At 62.2% G+C, this 15048-nt stretch overlaps 1 protein-coding gene across 3 annotated transcripts; it reads left to right on the top strand.

Moving 5' to 3' along the window:
- Positions 1 to 3604: 3604 nt before the first annotated feature.
- Positions 3605 to 14844, top strand: LOC116796404 (TBC1 domain family member 24-like). Of its 3 annotated transcripts, none has more exons than XM_032707001.1 (7): positions 3605 to 3707; positions 5424 to 6459; positions 6745 to 6903; positions 8176 to 8239; positions 9217 to 9312; positions 10047 to 10323; positions 10914 to 12136. In XM_032707001.1, exons 1-7 carry the CDS (start codon positions 3605 to 3607, stop codon positions 11057 to 11059), a joined length of 1881 nt encoding a protein of 626 aa, XP_032562892.1. In that variant the 3' UTR covers positions 11060 to 12136. The 3 variants fall into 3 exon arrangements, 2 of the variants coding, with proteins under 2 accessions (XP_032562892.1, XP_032562891.1); XR_004360354.1 differs by lacking the exons at positions 3605 to 3707; positions 10914 to 12136 and adding exons at positions 13381 to 14234; positions 14460 to 14844 and having other exon boundaries at positions 5457 to 6459; positions 10047 to 10316; XM_032707000.1 differs by lacking the exons at positions 3605 to 3707; positions 10914 to 12136 and adding an exon at positions 13381 to 14844 and having other exon boundaries at positions 5457 to 6459; positions 10047 to 10316.
- The last annotated feature ends 204 nt before the right edge of the window (positions 14845 to 15048 follow it).

Below are 15048 nucleotides of genomic sequence, written 5' to 3'. Positions count from 1 at the left end.
GCCCGAGGGTGCAGCGGTGCTGGTTGTGTGGTACAAGGTGCAGAGGGGCTCGGTGGGAGGCACAGATGTGTGGGGTGTGGGTGCAGAGGTGCATGGTTTAGAGGTGCAGAAGTTCAGGGTTTAGAGGGGCAGAAATTCAGGGTGCAGGTACAGAGGTGCAGATGTGCCCAATACAGGTACAGATGTGCCCATTACAGGTACAGAGGTGCAGATGTGCCCAATACAGGTACAGATGTGCCCATTACAGGTACAGAGGTGCAGATGTGCCCAATACAGGTACAAATGTGCCCATTACAGGTACAGAGATGCAGATGTGCCCGGTACAGGTGCAGATCTGTGTGGTACAGGGTGCAGATGTTCACAGCACAGAGCCATGTCTATCCCTCCCTGCCCAGCCCTTCCCGCTGTCTCTCCCCAGTGGGGTCACTCCTGGCACCTGATCCCCAACATCCACCATCCAGCACTGCGTGGGAAGTATCCCAGTGCTGCATCTTCCCAAGGGCTGCCTGCCCTGGTTGGCACCTCTGCAGCACACCCACCCTCCTTCCTCCTCCTTCCATCCCTCCTCCTCCTGCTGCCTCCCTCCTTTCTCTCTCCTCTCTTCCTCTTTCCTCCCTTCCTCGCTTTCTCCTTCCTCTCTTTCCCCTTCCTCCTCACATCTCACCCTCCCTTCCTCCCCAATGCCAAGCAGTGGGTCACCCTATCCCGTTCAGACCTTGGGTGGCAGCTCCTGATGCTCGAGAGTCACTTTAACCCCCCACAGTGTCACCTGCAGTGCCCAACGCCGGGGCTTTCCCTCAGGCAGAGCAGCCCCACGGGCTCCAGAGGCCTCTCATCCCTGGCTCAGGCCTTTCCCTTCCTTGAGGCAGCTGCCAGTTCCCTTCTCCAGATCCTCAGCTCCATCCCCTTTCCCTGCCCATCTCCTGATGACAGTCCCTGCCCTGCCCTGGCCATGCTGATGTCCCTGTGCCCCTCATCCCCATCCCCTGGTCCCTGGTGACACTGCTGGTGTTGGCACAGTCCCTGTTGTGGCTGCCAAGGGCCCTGCAGTCACCTGGCAGTGGGCACAGCCCATCACTCCCACAGCAGCCTCTGTCCAAGCCCAAGGAGCCCTTCCCACCCCGATCCTCCAGGATTTGGCCTCTCCTCTTTGTTTCGGGGTGTGATTGGTGACGCAAATCAATGCAGGCACAAACCTGGGCCCCGGTGCCTGAGGAGCAGTCACGAGACGCTGACAAGAGAGGCTTTATTGTCCTTGTGACACGGGGCTGCTGCTGCAATGACAACGATATTGATAACGACAATGACGATATAGATAACGATAATGACGATAGTGATAACAATAATGATAACAAGTGCATCCTCATCAGCACGTTCCCGGGGGGCTGTGACCCCACTGTGCTCCCACACTCCTGGGGGCTGTGACCTCGCTGTGCTCCCACATTCCTGGGGGCTGTGACCCCGCTGTGCTCCCAGTGAGTGCCCGACCCCACAGCAAAGCCCCCGGGGCTGGGGTGAGTGTTGAACACGGAGCCAGAGGAGCCCCCGTGCCCTGGGGACCAGCCCCGCCGAGCAAAGCTGCCCCGGGGCGGGTTTGGGGGGTGCTGAGCACCCCCAGGCACCAACTCGTTTCCCTGGGCAGGGCTGGGGACGTGCTGGGGTGGGGAGCAGGGACACGCGTCCCACTCCTGCCGTTGCGGGGCTGAGATCGCTGCGCTCGGGAGGACCCAGGTGCCAGCAGTGCCCCGGGCTCTGCGCTCCCCGCTGGCCCTGGCAGCCCCCCGGGGTGGGCTCCATCTCCCCTGTCACAGCTCTTCCCACATCCGGCTGCTCCCGCAGCTCTGGGCATCAAACATTCATGGCCTTCGGCTGCGCTGCTCCGCTGGAGCCACGCGGCCTCTACATATTTAATTTTTTCACCATTAAAAACGCATGAAGTGATGTTTCGTTTCGCCCTGTCCCTAATTCACTTCCATCTCCCACCTCCGCAGCGGCTGCCGGGAGGTGGCGGCGGCGCTGCCGGAGGTTTCAGAGCTGGGTCGGGCTGGCGGGGAGAGGCACCCGCTGTCCTGGAAAAGGCACAGGAGGAGAAGGCGGCCAACAAGGTCCAGGGAAAGGCAGCAGGACCCACGAGCCTGGGCAAAAGGGTTTGATTTGGAGAGAGAATACATAAAAAGGGTTTGAGTTGGAGAGACAGTGAACGATCCCTCGGCACCGGGAAGCAGAGTGGGATGTGGTGTGGGGACCCCGGGACTCCCAGGAGCAGGGCTGGGGGCCACCACCTGCCCCTTTGGGTGCAGCCAGAGCTGCCCACTGGGTGCCCAGGCACGCTCTGAGTGCAGACTGGGAGCCTCCCACTGGGAGACCCCCTTGGCTCCCTCCCACCCAGCACAGCCCCTGGGGGCCCTTTGCTGACACAGCCCCTCGCCCCCACTCCCCAGGGCTCCAGGCTCATCAGGAGCAAAGGGAGGAGAGGGATGACGGGACAGCCGTGCTGCTCCCAACAGATTTTGGCACACAGTGGAGAAGGTGCTTCATCCAGAAAGGAGAGGGGCTGCAGAGGGGCTGCACTTGCCCGGGAGATGCCCCGAGACCGCCGGTGCCGGTGGTTGCTCAGGGATGTGCTGCAGGGGCAGACGGACGTGCAGGCAGGGAGGCAGGGCAGGAACAACCTGCAGCTGCTCTTACCGCTACAGAAAATATCAGGTTTTTAAAGGGAAATAAAAATCTTTAAAAATCTATAAAAATACACACGAAGTGCAGCCTGAGCTGTGAGTTCTCCAGCAGCAATGTTGGATCGGGGTGATGTGCTGGGAGCATCTCCCAGCTGTTGGAGGGGACTTTTCCTTCAACTGTGAACACAACGTACGGTTTGTGGCTCTGCAACGCGTTTTGAGGCTAAAAGTCAATCGATAACAACCATTTCCCGGGGGCAGGTTGGAAAGGCTGCAGCACCACAGCCGTGCCTGCAGCAGTGGCGGTCTGTGCTCCTGCTGGGGGGGCGGCAGGGGCGGGGGGCTGTGGGGGGCACGGGCACATCGCCCCCAATTCCCCTGGTGGTTTTGGCGACCGGTGCTGAAGCCGCCCCGGGCACACGGCCGGCACAGCCCCGAGGAGCGTCCCAAGGGCGGCACTGGCTCCTCGTGGCCCCGATCCCTCCTCGTCACCGGCTCCTGGCACTTGCTGCTCACGTGCCGCTCTTCCCGGCTCCCCCGGGACCATCCAGCGGGAAGCGGCTCCAAACCCACGCTCTGTGTTTCCCTCGTTCAAGGACGGGCGGCGGCCGCAGCCCCGGCCCCTCCTCAGCCCCGCGGCCCCTCCTGCCCCTGAACTCCAGAGCGGGAAAATGAAGGTTATCCTTGGGGAAAACAAAGGATTCGGTTTAATGGCCTCGTTGCTCTTCGATGATATCTCGTTCCATGGGGTGTTTCCATCCCCGCCCGGCCCCGGTGCAGATTTAGGGCAGGAAGGGGCGACGCGGGCGCGGGAGCTGCTCCACCCCTCGCTCTGTTTACTCCAAATAAACCCCCCGTGCCCTCGCCTTATAAGTCAGGGCAGGTGACGGGGACAAAGGGGACCCGGCAGCGGTGGTCGCACCCGGGCGATGCTGCAGGTGGGGCTCAACCTGCCCGGCTCCCCCGGGGGGGCGGCCGGGGGCTTCCCCAGGGCCGAGCGGGCCGGGGGCGAGGACACGGGCACCGGGCGAGGTGAGTGCGGGACGGCCCCGCTCGGGCCGGGGACACGTCCAGCAGAGCAGGGACAGGGGCTGGAATAGAGGAGAGGGGCCGGAGCAGAGTCACAGTTCCTGCCCCAATCCCAGGGCTTGTCCCGGGGCGGGCAGAGCTGGAGCCACCAGCCCGCACCGGCGACCGGGTGGGCTCGGGGTGATGCTCCTCAGGGCTCCGGGCAGGGCAGCACCCGGCTGAGAGGAAGAGGTGAATTTGGGGACCGCGGGTCAAACAGCCCCTGCTTCAGCCCCGGTGTTGTTTCAGCCTGGTTTCTATGGCCAGGAGCCTGCGGGATTGGGCTCGGGGTCGGGCTGTCTCCAGGGCAGGGAGTCAGGATGAGCAGCCACGGCAGCAAACTGCTGCCCCTCCCCTGAACCAGCACTGAACTCGATCTGCTGGTCCTCCTGACCTCGAGCAGGGGCCAAACTGAGCTGGGGAGCAAGAGCCAGAGCCGGACCCAGCCCAGGCGTCAGGACCCTCTCGATGTGCCACCACGTGCTGTCCTCTCGTGTCCCCTCGGGGCCAAAGCAGAGGTTTGGCTCGGTGCGAATCCATCCTTGACTCCCCAGGCGCCTGAGCACATCCGAGATAGATACAGCCGAGAATTAACGTGTGTGAATTGACTTTATCCCTGCCAATGAATCCCTACCCAGCAGAGCTCACCCAGGCGGGGACAGCTCCCGTCTCCTGTGCAGGGTTCGGAGCCGAGCTGTCCTGCAGCCCCGGGGAAATGCCGCTCCCGTCTCTCTAGGAGGAGCTCAGGCTCTGCTCTTCCCGGAGCAGGGCTGGCGGCTGCCCGAGCCCTGCCCCTGTGCTGTGTGCGGGAGCCTCCCGCGATGGGGACCTTCTGTCCCCGAGGGGCTCCTCAGGTGCTCACCAGTCCCTGCGTGCGGTCCCCGGCCGGGGTCTCTGCAGGTGCCTGGGGGCACACGGGGAACAGGGACCCTCTGCACCCCTAGAGCAGCCCCGCACTCCCGGCGAGCCCCTGGAGCTGCAGCACCTTCTCCTCGCCCCTTCTCTCCGGCTCCCGAGCAGCCGGAGGGGTCGGGAGACTTTGCAGGAGGCAGCAAGAGGAGGGCAAACACCCGAGGGCGGCTTTGTCCCCTCTGCCTGGGCTCGGAGCAGCCTCGTCCTGGGCTGCCCGACCCGGACAGGACCCTCCTGCCCCGCGCTGTCCTTGGGAGGGGACACGATGCCGATGGTCCCTCTCGGCCTCAGCATCGCTTGGGCCCCGCTGCCCGTGAGGTCCTTCCTCATCCCTGCAGAGCTGGGCTGGGACTGAGCTGCTCGTCCTCCTCGGTGGTGTGACATGTCCCCGGGGGACAGGGACTGTGTCCCTGCTCTCTGCACCTCCCTCTCAGCAGGTCACAGGCTGGGAAGTCAGGAGCTTTTTGAGGGGTACAAAGCCCCTCATGGTGGGAGAAGCAGCCCTGACACCCAGCTGGGACCTGGCCCTGAGCTTCCCCAGGGTCCTGAGCCAAGGGGAGCAGGAGAGGGCAAAGCAAGCAGCTCCAGCCAGGCAAAGCCTGAAAACCTTCCACCTGCAGGGGTAAAATACAGGTAAAAAAGGGGTAAAAAAGGGGTAAAAAAGAAATACAGGACGTGGCTGTAAGACTTCAGAGTACCCTCAGCCAGGGTGAAACGCTGTTGGCTGGGGCGGTGGAGAGTGTTGAATAAAAGGTCTTTGTCCTGCAGAGGAGCTGGGCTCATCCCCAGTCACCATCGTGGTCACATCCGAGGCTGACACCTGGGACACCGACGCCTCCTCCTGCCCGGGCTGTGGACAGTTCGTGGACTGGGACAGGATGCCGGACCCGCAGCGGCCAGCACAGATCCCCCAGGACATCCTGAGCAAGCCCCAGAAGGAGCTGAAGAAGCTGGCGAGGGAAGGCTGCTGGGCCACGAGCCACGCCCTCAGGGCTCGGCTCTACCACCAGCTCATCCAGCAGGTCTCCTGCCGGCTCATCACCCCAGACGCTGTCGTCTACAGGGACGTGGCGAGCCGGCTCTTCGGGAAGCCCGGCGGGAGCTCCCACCCTCTGCCGGAGTTCCTGGAGGGATGCCCCATGCCCACCTACTGCCTCAACCCAGAAGGGGTCGCTGCCCTGAAGAAGATCCTCATCTGTGTTGGCAACCTCTTCCCTGACATAACCTACAGCCCGATCCTGCCCTCCCTGGTGGCTCTGCTGCTGCACTACAGCGAGGACGAAGCTCAGTGCTTCGAGAGCATCTCTCGCCTCCTCGCCAGCAACGCTCCCCACACCAGCTACATCGACCAGTCCTTCCTGGCCCACCAGGCCTCCTGCATGACATTTGGGGACCTGGCCAACAAGCACTGCCCAGCAGCTCACAAACTCATAGCCAGCGCCTCCGAGAACGTCTTTGAGGTCTACTCGGAGTGGTTGTCGTGGCTCTTCCACGACCTGCCCTTCGCTTACGCCGTCCGTGTGCTGGACGTGTTCCTGCTGGAGGGGCAGAAGGTCCTGTACCGCATCGCCCTGGCCCTGCTGAGGCAGTTCAGGCTCTCGGGGAGCTCGGCCGAGCCGGAGGGCTCTGACATCAAGGCAGACCTGCAGGCTTTCGTGCAGAACATTGCCGAGCACGTCACTGTCGACAAACTCCTGGAGAGAGCCTTTGGCATCCGGCTGTTCTCCCGCAAGGAAATCTGGCTCCTCCAGATGGCCAACAGGAAGGCGTTAATGGAGAGGGGCATAACCATGGTGCAGAGCAGGTAAGGAGACTTCTCCCCTTGCCAGCCCGTGGGGCTGAGCAGGCAGAATGTGAGCTACTGTGGAGACACACGGGGGGAGCTTCAGGGACCCTTCGTAGCTTTGGCTGTGCTGGGGCCTCCCAGCTCCTCGGGGGACCCTGTTGGGAGACACGGGACAGCCAGAGCTGGTGGTGGTGGCAGAAATCTCACGGTGCAAAAAGCAGGACAAAACCCGATGCCTGGGGGCTGCACCCCAAAAAGCAGACGGGCCCCAGAGCTCGGCACAATGTCCATCCCCCTGTGCAGGCAGCCCTTCCACCTGGCCGTGGACATGCAGAACTTCAGCTCCAGCATCGTCACCGCTCAGGAGATGCGCCTCGTCTGGTCCTGGATCCCCGAGCGCTTCTCCCTCTTCCCCCCCCTGCTGCTCTTCTCCACCTCCCAGGATGGGTGCAGCCTGCAGAGGTAAAGCAGCCCCTGCCCAGGGGCCGGGCGGGTCGGATGTGTGGGGTGAAAACTGGGCAGGGGTTGGTGGGGTAGAAAGGAGCAACACAGAGTGTCCCCAGGGCACATCGGGGGTCTGCTGGGGACTGTCCTGGGCTCAGCTCAAGACCCTGAGTGTGATCTGGGCTGGTGCTGACTCAGGGGAGAGGGCTGAGGCTCGCTCAGATGGTGATCAGCAACTGGGGAACACGGAGCCCTAGGGATGTGCAGTGCAGGGGACGTCCCATGTGCCACACTGGCCATGCTGTGAGCAGCCAGGTCCAGCCAGAACACCATCCCCAGGGCTCCAGCTCCCTCCCAGGGATGGGACACAGGGGTGCTGGGCACTGCAGTCAATGCTGTGGCTCAAAACAGGCAGGAAACCCAACCCTGTCCTCTGTAGGAGCCCCTGACAGTGAGAGGTGCTGAGCTCAGGGCAGGGGCACTGGGAACATCCTGCCCGGGGCAGACACCAAACTCCAGTTGAAAGAGCCCAGGTGTCAAGGCCAATGCCCAAAATTGCAATAGCAAGATGTGTCAGAGCAGGAGAGAGCCCAGGGCCCAGTGACACCCTGGCTGTGGAGTGCAGGGGGTGTGGGAAGCAGGGACATCCCCACATCACTCAGTGCCGGGGTGTTTCTCTCCTGGGATGCAGCTCAGGGCAGAGCGGGAAGGGCACTGGGATCACTGGGATGTCCAGGACTGGGTGCTGCCCACTACCCCCTGTTCTCAGGGCAGTGTTTAAAGGGGGGTGTGATGGGCACCTCAGTCAGCACCCCGAGCTCCCCCAGCCCCTGAGAGGTGAGTGGGTGTCCCATGGCAGTGATGCAGCCCCAGGAAGCGCAGCCCTGACCTTTCCAAGGCAGCACAGGGTGCAGAGCCTGGATTGTGAAACACATCCAGATTAAAAGTGAGCTTGTTGTGTAAACTCCCCCCCAAACATCCCCCCCAGCCTGGTGTCTGAGGGTAGGGTGAGAGGGTTGAGGGTTTGGGTTTGTCTGAGCTTCACCAAGCACAGGTGATGACTTGAGAAGTCCCATAAGGCAACTCCCTCTGCTCTGCACAAACCCTGGAGATGCTCGAGCTTCGTGACTCTGAGTTTCTGCCGTGTCCTTCCACGAGCTCCCTTGAGCCAGCTGAGAAGAGCCACCACCCCCTTCCTCTCTCCTTCCCAGCCCCGTGCTGGCCACACACTGGGCTCGCTGCTCTGGGGTCTGAGAGCCCCCAGCCCGACCCCCTTGTCCATCTGTGCAGGTTTTACACGTGCTGTGAGGGCTACGAACCGACCGTGCTGCTCATCAGAACCACCGAGGGGGAGGTGAGTGTTTCCCAAGCAGAGGTGGGGAAGGGGACAGGGGGGCTGACCCCACTGGCAGTTCTTGGAGCAGCCCTGGGGCTGTGTGATCCCTCTCCTGCCCTGCCCCGGGGTCTGTTCCACCTCCCAGGAGAGAACAAACTGCACCTCCAGCCAGCAAGACACCCCTCAGACAGGGGATGCTGCAGGGAACAGGAGGAGTTGGTGAGAGGAAGAGGGGCCACGAGTGATGCTCTTTTACTGCAAACACAAGTCATGAATCCTGGCTGAGCAGACTTTCCTCAAGTCAGCAGATGCTTTGTCTGAGCCAGGACTTGCTTTCAAAGCACTAAATGCAAGGTTCTGCCACTGATTGCAGGAGCAGCCACACAAGGGAAATGGAGGAGAAACAAGGACAGTTTCTGCTGGAAGCTGTGAAATAACTGCAACCCCCCCTGAGCCAGGGCTCTTCCAGGGGCTCTGACAGGGGCTCAGAAATCTGTATTTTCTCTCTCCACCCTCATCCAACAGTGGAGGCAAGTTCTGTGAATTGTTCAGGCCTCCCAAAGATTTACTGACCCACTAGTGCTGATGTCCCCAGCCTGACACTTCAGTGTGGTGTGGAGATAAACACCTGCCACCCCCAGGGCCCCGTGCAGGTGACCTGTAAAACTTGGTTTCCTACACGTTTTAGCTCATGTTATTCCTTGGCTGTGCCAAGGACAGGCACGAGTTCCAGCCCTTGGTAGGTCCCTTCCAGCCATGGTCAGGTCAAGGACATCCACACCAGGGTCAGCCTTGGGCACAGGAGCCAAGTGGACTCACAGCCAGAGCACCAGTGATTGTCAGTGCAGGACTCAGCTGGCACAGCAGAATTTGGCTCCCTGACTCCCCCAGGACTGAGCAGAGCCCCTGCCCTGCTGACCCCACGGGCCATGGCCAGTGCTCCAGGGGCTGGCTCTGGTCCTGAGCCCCCACTGATCCCTCTGCTCTCTCCCAAGGTGTGTGGGGCGTTTCTCTCCTCCGACTGGAGTGAAAGGAAGAAGAGCGGGGCAGCATCGGCCTTTTTTGGGACAGGGGAGTGCTTTGTGTTCACTGTAAGTCATGGTTTATCTCTGGCTTTGGCCCTTCATTACTGTTTCCTTGACCCCTCAGGGCACAGTGAGCCCCGAGGTGCTTCTTTCCCACAGCCCCAGCACTGCCCTGAGCTCTGGCAGGAATTGCTGTGCTGGATCAGAGCAAAGGGAGACTCAACTCCTGCCCTGGGTCAGCTGGGGCTGCCCTGAGCCCCCCAGGAACGTGTGATACCCCCGGGTGGGTCTGGGAGCCCCTCCTGGGATGGCAGCAGGGCAGGTTTCTGCCCAGTTTGCTCAGGGCAGCTCCTGGATGGGGCATTCCCAAATCAGCCCTGGCACCCCCGAAGAGGGAACAGGCTGAGCTGGACCAAGAGATCCCGGGGACAAAGTGCAGCATCCATCTGATACCCCACTGGCATCCACCCAGCATCCACCTGGCACTGTGGGCAGCGCAGGTTTGCCCATCTCTGGCAGCACCTGGCAAAACCAAAACCAACTTCTCAGCCAGGGCAGCCCTGTCCCTTCCTAACTCCAGATCTGGCCTTGGCTCACAGCATTTAATCTGAGCAACCTGACCTGGCTGGAGATGTCCCTGCTCATGGCAGGGACTAGCTGGCCTTTAAAGGTCCTTCAGCCCAAACTATTCCATGATTGTATGATTTGTGCCCTGCCCACCCTGGCCAGGCAGCCCCGTCTTCCCCCAGCAGTGACAAGTGTCCCAAAGGCTCTGTCCCCACGTGTCTCCTGCTCTCCAGGTGCGCCCCGAGGCAGAGAGGTACGAGTGGGTGTTCATCAAGCAGCCGGAGCTGGCCAAGGCTGTGCCGCGCTCCCGCCAGCGCTCGCCTTCCCCCTCTCCCGACTCCCGGTTCGGCTCCTGCCCGGGCAGCCCCAGCTCCAGCTCCAATCGCCTCACCGTGCCCACGCCGCCCAGGAAAGGCCGCCTGTCCCCGTTCCTGGCCGTCAGGCATTTCCTCCTGCCTTCCAAAACAGCCTCCATGTTCATGTCCGGCTCACGGGAAGGGATCGTTATCGGTAATTAATTACCCACCGGGGCCCCCGGGGGTGGGCACCGACCTCCCGCCACTGCTCCGGCTGAAAAGGGCCCTGCTCCAGGTTAAAACCTGCCCGAGGGCAAACACCTCCTGGTTGGGGATGTCAGTTTAAAGGCAGGGCAGGTGAAGGCAGCCCCTCTTCCTCACCTCAGCAGGACAGTGCCGAGCTGCTCTTTCCGAGAGCCCCGAGGGGGAGCAGCACAGCCCGAACCGCGGGAGAGGTTTGTGCCCCTGGGGCTGGTGTGTCCTTTCCCAGCCTTTCCCTCCACTCTGGGTGGGATGGAGGAGCCGCGGGAGGGGATCAGCCCGAGGAGGGGCCGGGCACGGCCACCGGAGCAGACACACGGGTCAGGCTCGGGCTGGGAGCGGGATCTTTGTGCCCCCCGTGCTGGGGTGTCAGAAACCCCTGCAGCACCGCCAGCCTGTGCCCCCCTGGCAGCCCCGGGAGCAGGGTCAGGACAAGGCCGGGGACAGAGAGCCGAGGGGTGGGCGCAGCCCTGAGCCCTCCCAGGCTGGGCCGGAGCCGCCCGAGGCGGGAGCTCAGCCCTGAGCCGGCGCTCGCTCTTGCAGGTGGAGGGGGAGGCCAAGCCCTGTCCCTCGACGCCGACCTGCTCTGGGGGCACACGGGGCACTGCGAGACCTTCGACAACCCCCCGCTCTGCCAGGAGGACTTCAAGGTGCAGCTCTTGGAAGTGTGGGGCTTCCAGAGCGCGTAGGTCCCGTGGGGGACGGAGCCCCTCGTGTGCTGCCCACGGACACGGGGACCTCTCCCCGTGCTGGGCACCCCCGGCCGGCCTGGGGCCGTCTCTGCTGCAGCTCCACTCTCCATCCCCCCTCCACCATCAGCCACCGCGGTGCTGTGGAGAGAGGGCAAAGCAGAGCCAGGAACGGCACCGCGGGCGCTGCCTTTGGGGACACTCAGGGTCCCTTCTGCAGTTTAGACCCAGCCTGCTCCACCCGGTCTGGCCCAGTTTAGGAAGCTGGAGGGGAGGGCAGCCAGTCTGGTGCTTCTCACACCTCCCTGGCCTGTTTGCAGCTTGGGGCTCAGCAAACCAGTGGCACCACAGCATGGGCAGGTTTTGTAGGAATTTTGAGCCCAAGAAAAACCCAACACCAAGGTCCAAAGCTCACCAGAAACACTCTCAGCCCCACTCCCCATGGGCCCAAGCTCAGCACAACCCTTCAAGCCACACACAGAGTTTTGTAGCCTCCATGGGTTACCAGGACTCCCTGGGACACATCAGCATGGAGCAGAGACTCTTGTCCATGGCTGGAAGTGCTGGTCGGTGATTAGCAAAGTCCTGCCTGGGGTTTGCAGCAAGGCCCCAGGTGTGAACCCACATTTGGGGCAGAGCCCTTTGCCCAGGGCTGACGTGGGACTGCGGGTGCTGAACACAGATGAGCCTCCACCAACGTGCCCTGACTGCTGGGTCAGGACCACAGGGATGAGCCATAGAATGTGAACGTGTGACCCTCGGGAGGGCAGGAGACCATGGAGAGCACTGTGGCTGCAGGAGGAGAACCTCTCCCACACTCAAACACACTTACACTCGGGGGGTTTACCTTACACGTGCTCCAGCTCTGCAGCCACTCGGAGCAGGAGCAGGGCATGGCAGGAGCTCACACAGTGCTGGGCATGCAGCATACTGGGAATGGCTTGTAGCTTCCATTGGTATCCAGGGAAGGGGGGGGGTGAGACAGAGCCCCCATGCCTGACTTTCAACCACAGAGCCCAAATCAAAGAACTCTGCAGAACTGCTCTTTCCCTTCAATTAAAATGCTCTGCTAGGCCATCCTCAGTGTATTTTATTTCCATGATCATGTACTGGACTTTTTGTCCAGCTGAAAGTTTCCCATGGGAGTCTCTCACCCTTCCCAAGAGGTGTTTTGCCTCTGCTCAGAGGCGGGAGACTCTGGACCCCCTTCCAGTGCCTAAAAGGGCTCCGAGAGCTGGAGAGGGACTTTGGACTAGGGCCTGGAGGGACAGGACAAGGGAGAATGGCTTCAAACTCACAGAGGGCAGGGTTAGATGGAATATTGGGGAGAAATTGTTGCCCAGAGCAGCTGTACCTGCCCCAGCCCTGGGAGCGTCCAAGGGCAGGCGGAGCCCGCTCGGGCGCTCATGGCGGCCTGAGGGGGGACGCAACCGCCCAATGAGAATAGCGTTGGGGGGTGACGGGCACCAATGAGCGCTGAGAGGGCGGGGCGAAGCGAGGAGGAGGGTTTGGAGGGCGGGCGTGAGGCGGTTGCCATGGCAGCGTCTCACGGCGTGGCCCAATGGGAGGGCGGCACCTGGCGGAGGAGGCGGGGCCAGGGGCGGCGGGCGGTGCCCGGACATGGCGGACGCTGAATGGCCCGGGCCCCGCGCTCTCGGCCGGGCCGAGTGGGGTCAGAGCAGGACAGCGGAGCGCCGCGGCAGCGCTGCGAGTCCCGGACGGACGGAGCTGCTGCTGCGGCCGGGCCCACGGTGGGACCGGCCACGAGGGACCGGCCCCTGCCTCCCCCGCTTCGACGCGCTCACAGAGCTGGTCGTGCCTACTCCAGCCTCGGGCCCGCCTCTTTGAGCCAGGCCCCGCCCCTCCGGCCTCAGCACCGCCCCTGACCGGGCACCGCCCACTACGAAATCAGGCCCCCGCCTTCTTAAGTTGTGACCCCGCCCCCTCAGCCTCGGTCACGCCGTCTCGAGCCACGGCCCCGCCCACACACCGAGTCCCGCCGACTTTAACCTCGACTCCGCCCATAGCCCGGGCACCGCCCACTCCAGCTTGGGCCACGCCTCCTCTGCCCGTAACCCCGCCCCCTTATCATTGACCACGCCCACCGGACCCAGGCCCCGCCCCCTCGGGTCCATACTCGGGTCCTGGGTCCGTTCCCGAGGGTCCGTGGGGTCCCAGAACCCCCCGGGATTGGAGCCCATCCCCCCCGGATCTGAATCCAGCTTTCCAGTTGTTTGAGAGCTGTTGATCAGCACAGTCAGGAATCAGCGATTGCACCGCGAGCGGTGTGTGCGCGGCTGATCCTTTGCTTTGAGGAAAAGGGAAGATCGTCCCAAGAGAAATGTGGACCCCGGCTCCAGCGGAGGGAAGAGCTGCCCCTGCCGCTGATCCGCTCGGGAAGGGGGGATACACCGGGCAAACAGGGGTTTGCTAACTAATAAAAAGCAAAAATCAATAAAACGATGTCATCGGCAACTAGCGAACGCTGATGCCCCTTGTTTGTTAAATTGTATAAAATAATGCCAAGTTTGGATGAGCCGGGAGCCTTTTGTGGGAACTTCCCAGCTCCCTTCATTTTGGCGAACTGGGATAAAAAAATAGCAACGCCTCGGTTCGGGGTGGGAATTGGGATGAGCCCCCGGGATGCCCTGCCCGTGTCCCCGTGTGCCAACCCCGTCCCGCCTCCCCGGCAGCCGAGGGGCAGCATGACACGGGGCTGGGGACGGGAGGGTCCCAGAGCTCCCAGGAATTGCCGGGGCTCCGGAAGCTTCAAGTTGGAAATGACGAAAAGCGCGGTTTTAAATGTGGCATCTCTTTGTTTTCCACCAAAACACGCCTCATCCAGGGTGCGGAGGATGGGGAAAGCCGTGCGCCTCCAGCCCCTCTCCGCACATTCCCAACAGTGAGGAGGTGATGCCATCGCCAGGATCTGGGAAAAACAGCAGCGCGTTTGGACAGTGAGGAGAGGAGACACCCACACACCAGAGCTTAGCACAAGCCCCAGTCCCCAGCTCGCCATAAGGTCTGAACATCCAGGGAAGCGATGATCCCAAGGAGCACAGCAGCTCCTGGAGACGGTGTCAGCTCTCTCCTGCTTCCCTGAGGAGCTGCAGTCGGGGACAGCCCAGGGTGGATCTCTATGGACCCCTGCATGGGAAGTTCAGCTCCTGGGGTGGTAAAGGCAGCTGAGTTCCCTCTGCACCCGCTAGAACCGGCTGGTCAGGGTCAGGGTAGAGCCAAGGGAAGGGCGGGGGCACCTTGCCATGATCTGTTGAGCTCTGGAAGAGCCAAATGCTGAGATGCAGCCGATGTTTTCCCCACCGACCTTTACCAAGCCCAGGACACAGGGAGAGCCCTGGGCTGATGCTGCCTGTATATCCCTTTGGCTTTCAATCCACAGGGTTGCTGAGGAGGCTGTAGGAGATACATTCCCAGGACATAGGGGTGGAAGTTGCCCATGGGAAGTGTCCAGGAGAGCACAGGCGGGGGAGCTGCTGGAGTCAGCCCTAGGGAGAGAATGGGCAGCACGAGGTGCCCCCACGCTCCTCACCATCCCCGTCTCCTGCTGAGGGGGTTGCTCCACATCCTGCCTCTCTCCCTGCTGCCTCTCTCCCTGCCTTTCTGCCTTTCCTGCTGTTGAGATCCCTTCTAGCTGCTGGGGATTGCCCTGGGCATGGGGAATCTCCCTTCCCCTACAACTGTGCAGTTGTGTGCAACCACAGCAGCAGGTTGCAATGGGTGGAGCAGCACTGGCAGAGCCCTGATACCATCACAGACCCTTCCCCAGGGCCCACCAATTCCCCTTATTTACATACAGCTGCCGCTCACAAAACGGCTCCCTGGGATAGAAACCTCCGGCAGCATTTCGGAGTGGGAAAGCATGTGCAAACCTGCCACAAGGGGCTGCCTGCGAGGCAAACGCCTGTTCCTCCAAGACTCCTTCACTCCCTGGATCACCACCCGGATCATCCGCAGCACCTTGGCCGTGG

This window comes from Chiroxiphia lanceolata, chromosome 19 (genome assembly GCF_009829145.1).
Source record: "Chiroxiphia lanceolata isolate bChiLan1 chromosome 19, bChiLan1.pri, whole genome shotgun sequence".
Lineage (NCBI taxonomy): Eukaryota > Metazoa > Chordata > Aves > Passeriformes > Pipridae > Chiroxiphia > Chiroxiphia lanceolata.
Note: the sequence above shows the minus strand (reverse complement) of the source record. Positions and strands in the feature narration are given on the sequence as shown.

What these genes read in the sequence shown, in the direction of transcription:
- LOC116796404 (XM_032707001.1), top strand. Translation starts at nt 3,605, where the DNA reads ATGCTGCAGGTGGGGCTCAACCTGCCCGGCTCCCCCGGGGGGGCGGCC. An exon ending in TCAGAACCACCGAGGGGGAG is followed by an intron (nt 8,240 to 9,216) that starts GTGAGTGTTTCC and finishes CTCTCTCCCAAG; the next exon opens with GTGTGTGGGGCGTTTCTCTC. An exon ending in GGGAGTGCTTTGTGTTCACT is followed by an intron (nt 9,313 to 10,046) that starts GTAAGTCATGGT and finishes CCTGCTCTCCAG; the next exon opens with GTGCGCCCCGAGGCAGAGAG.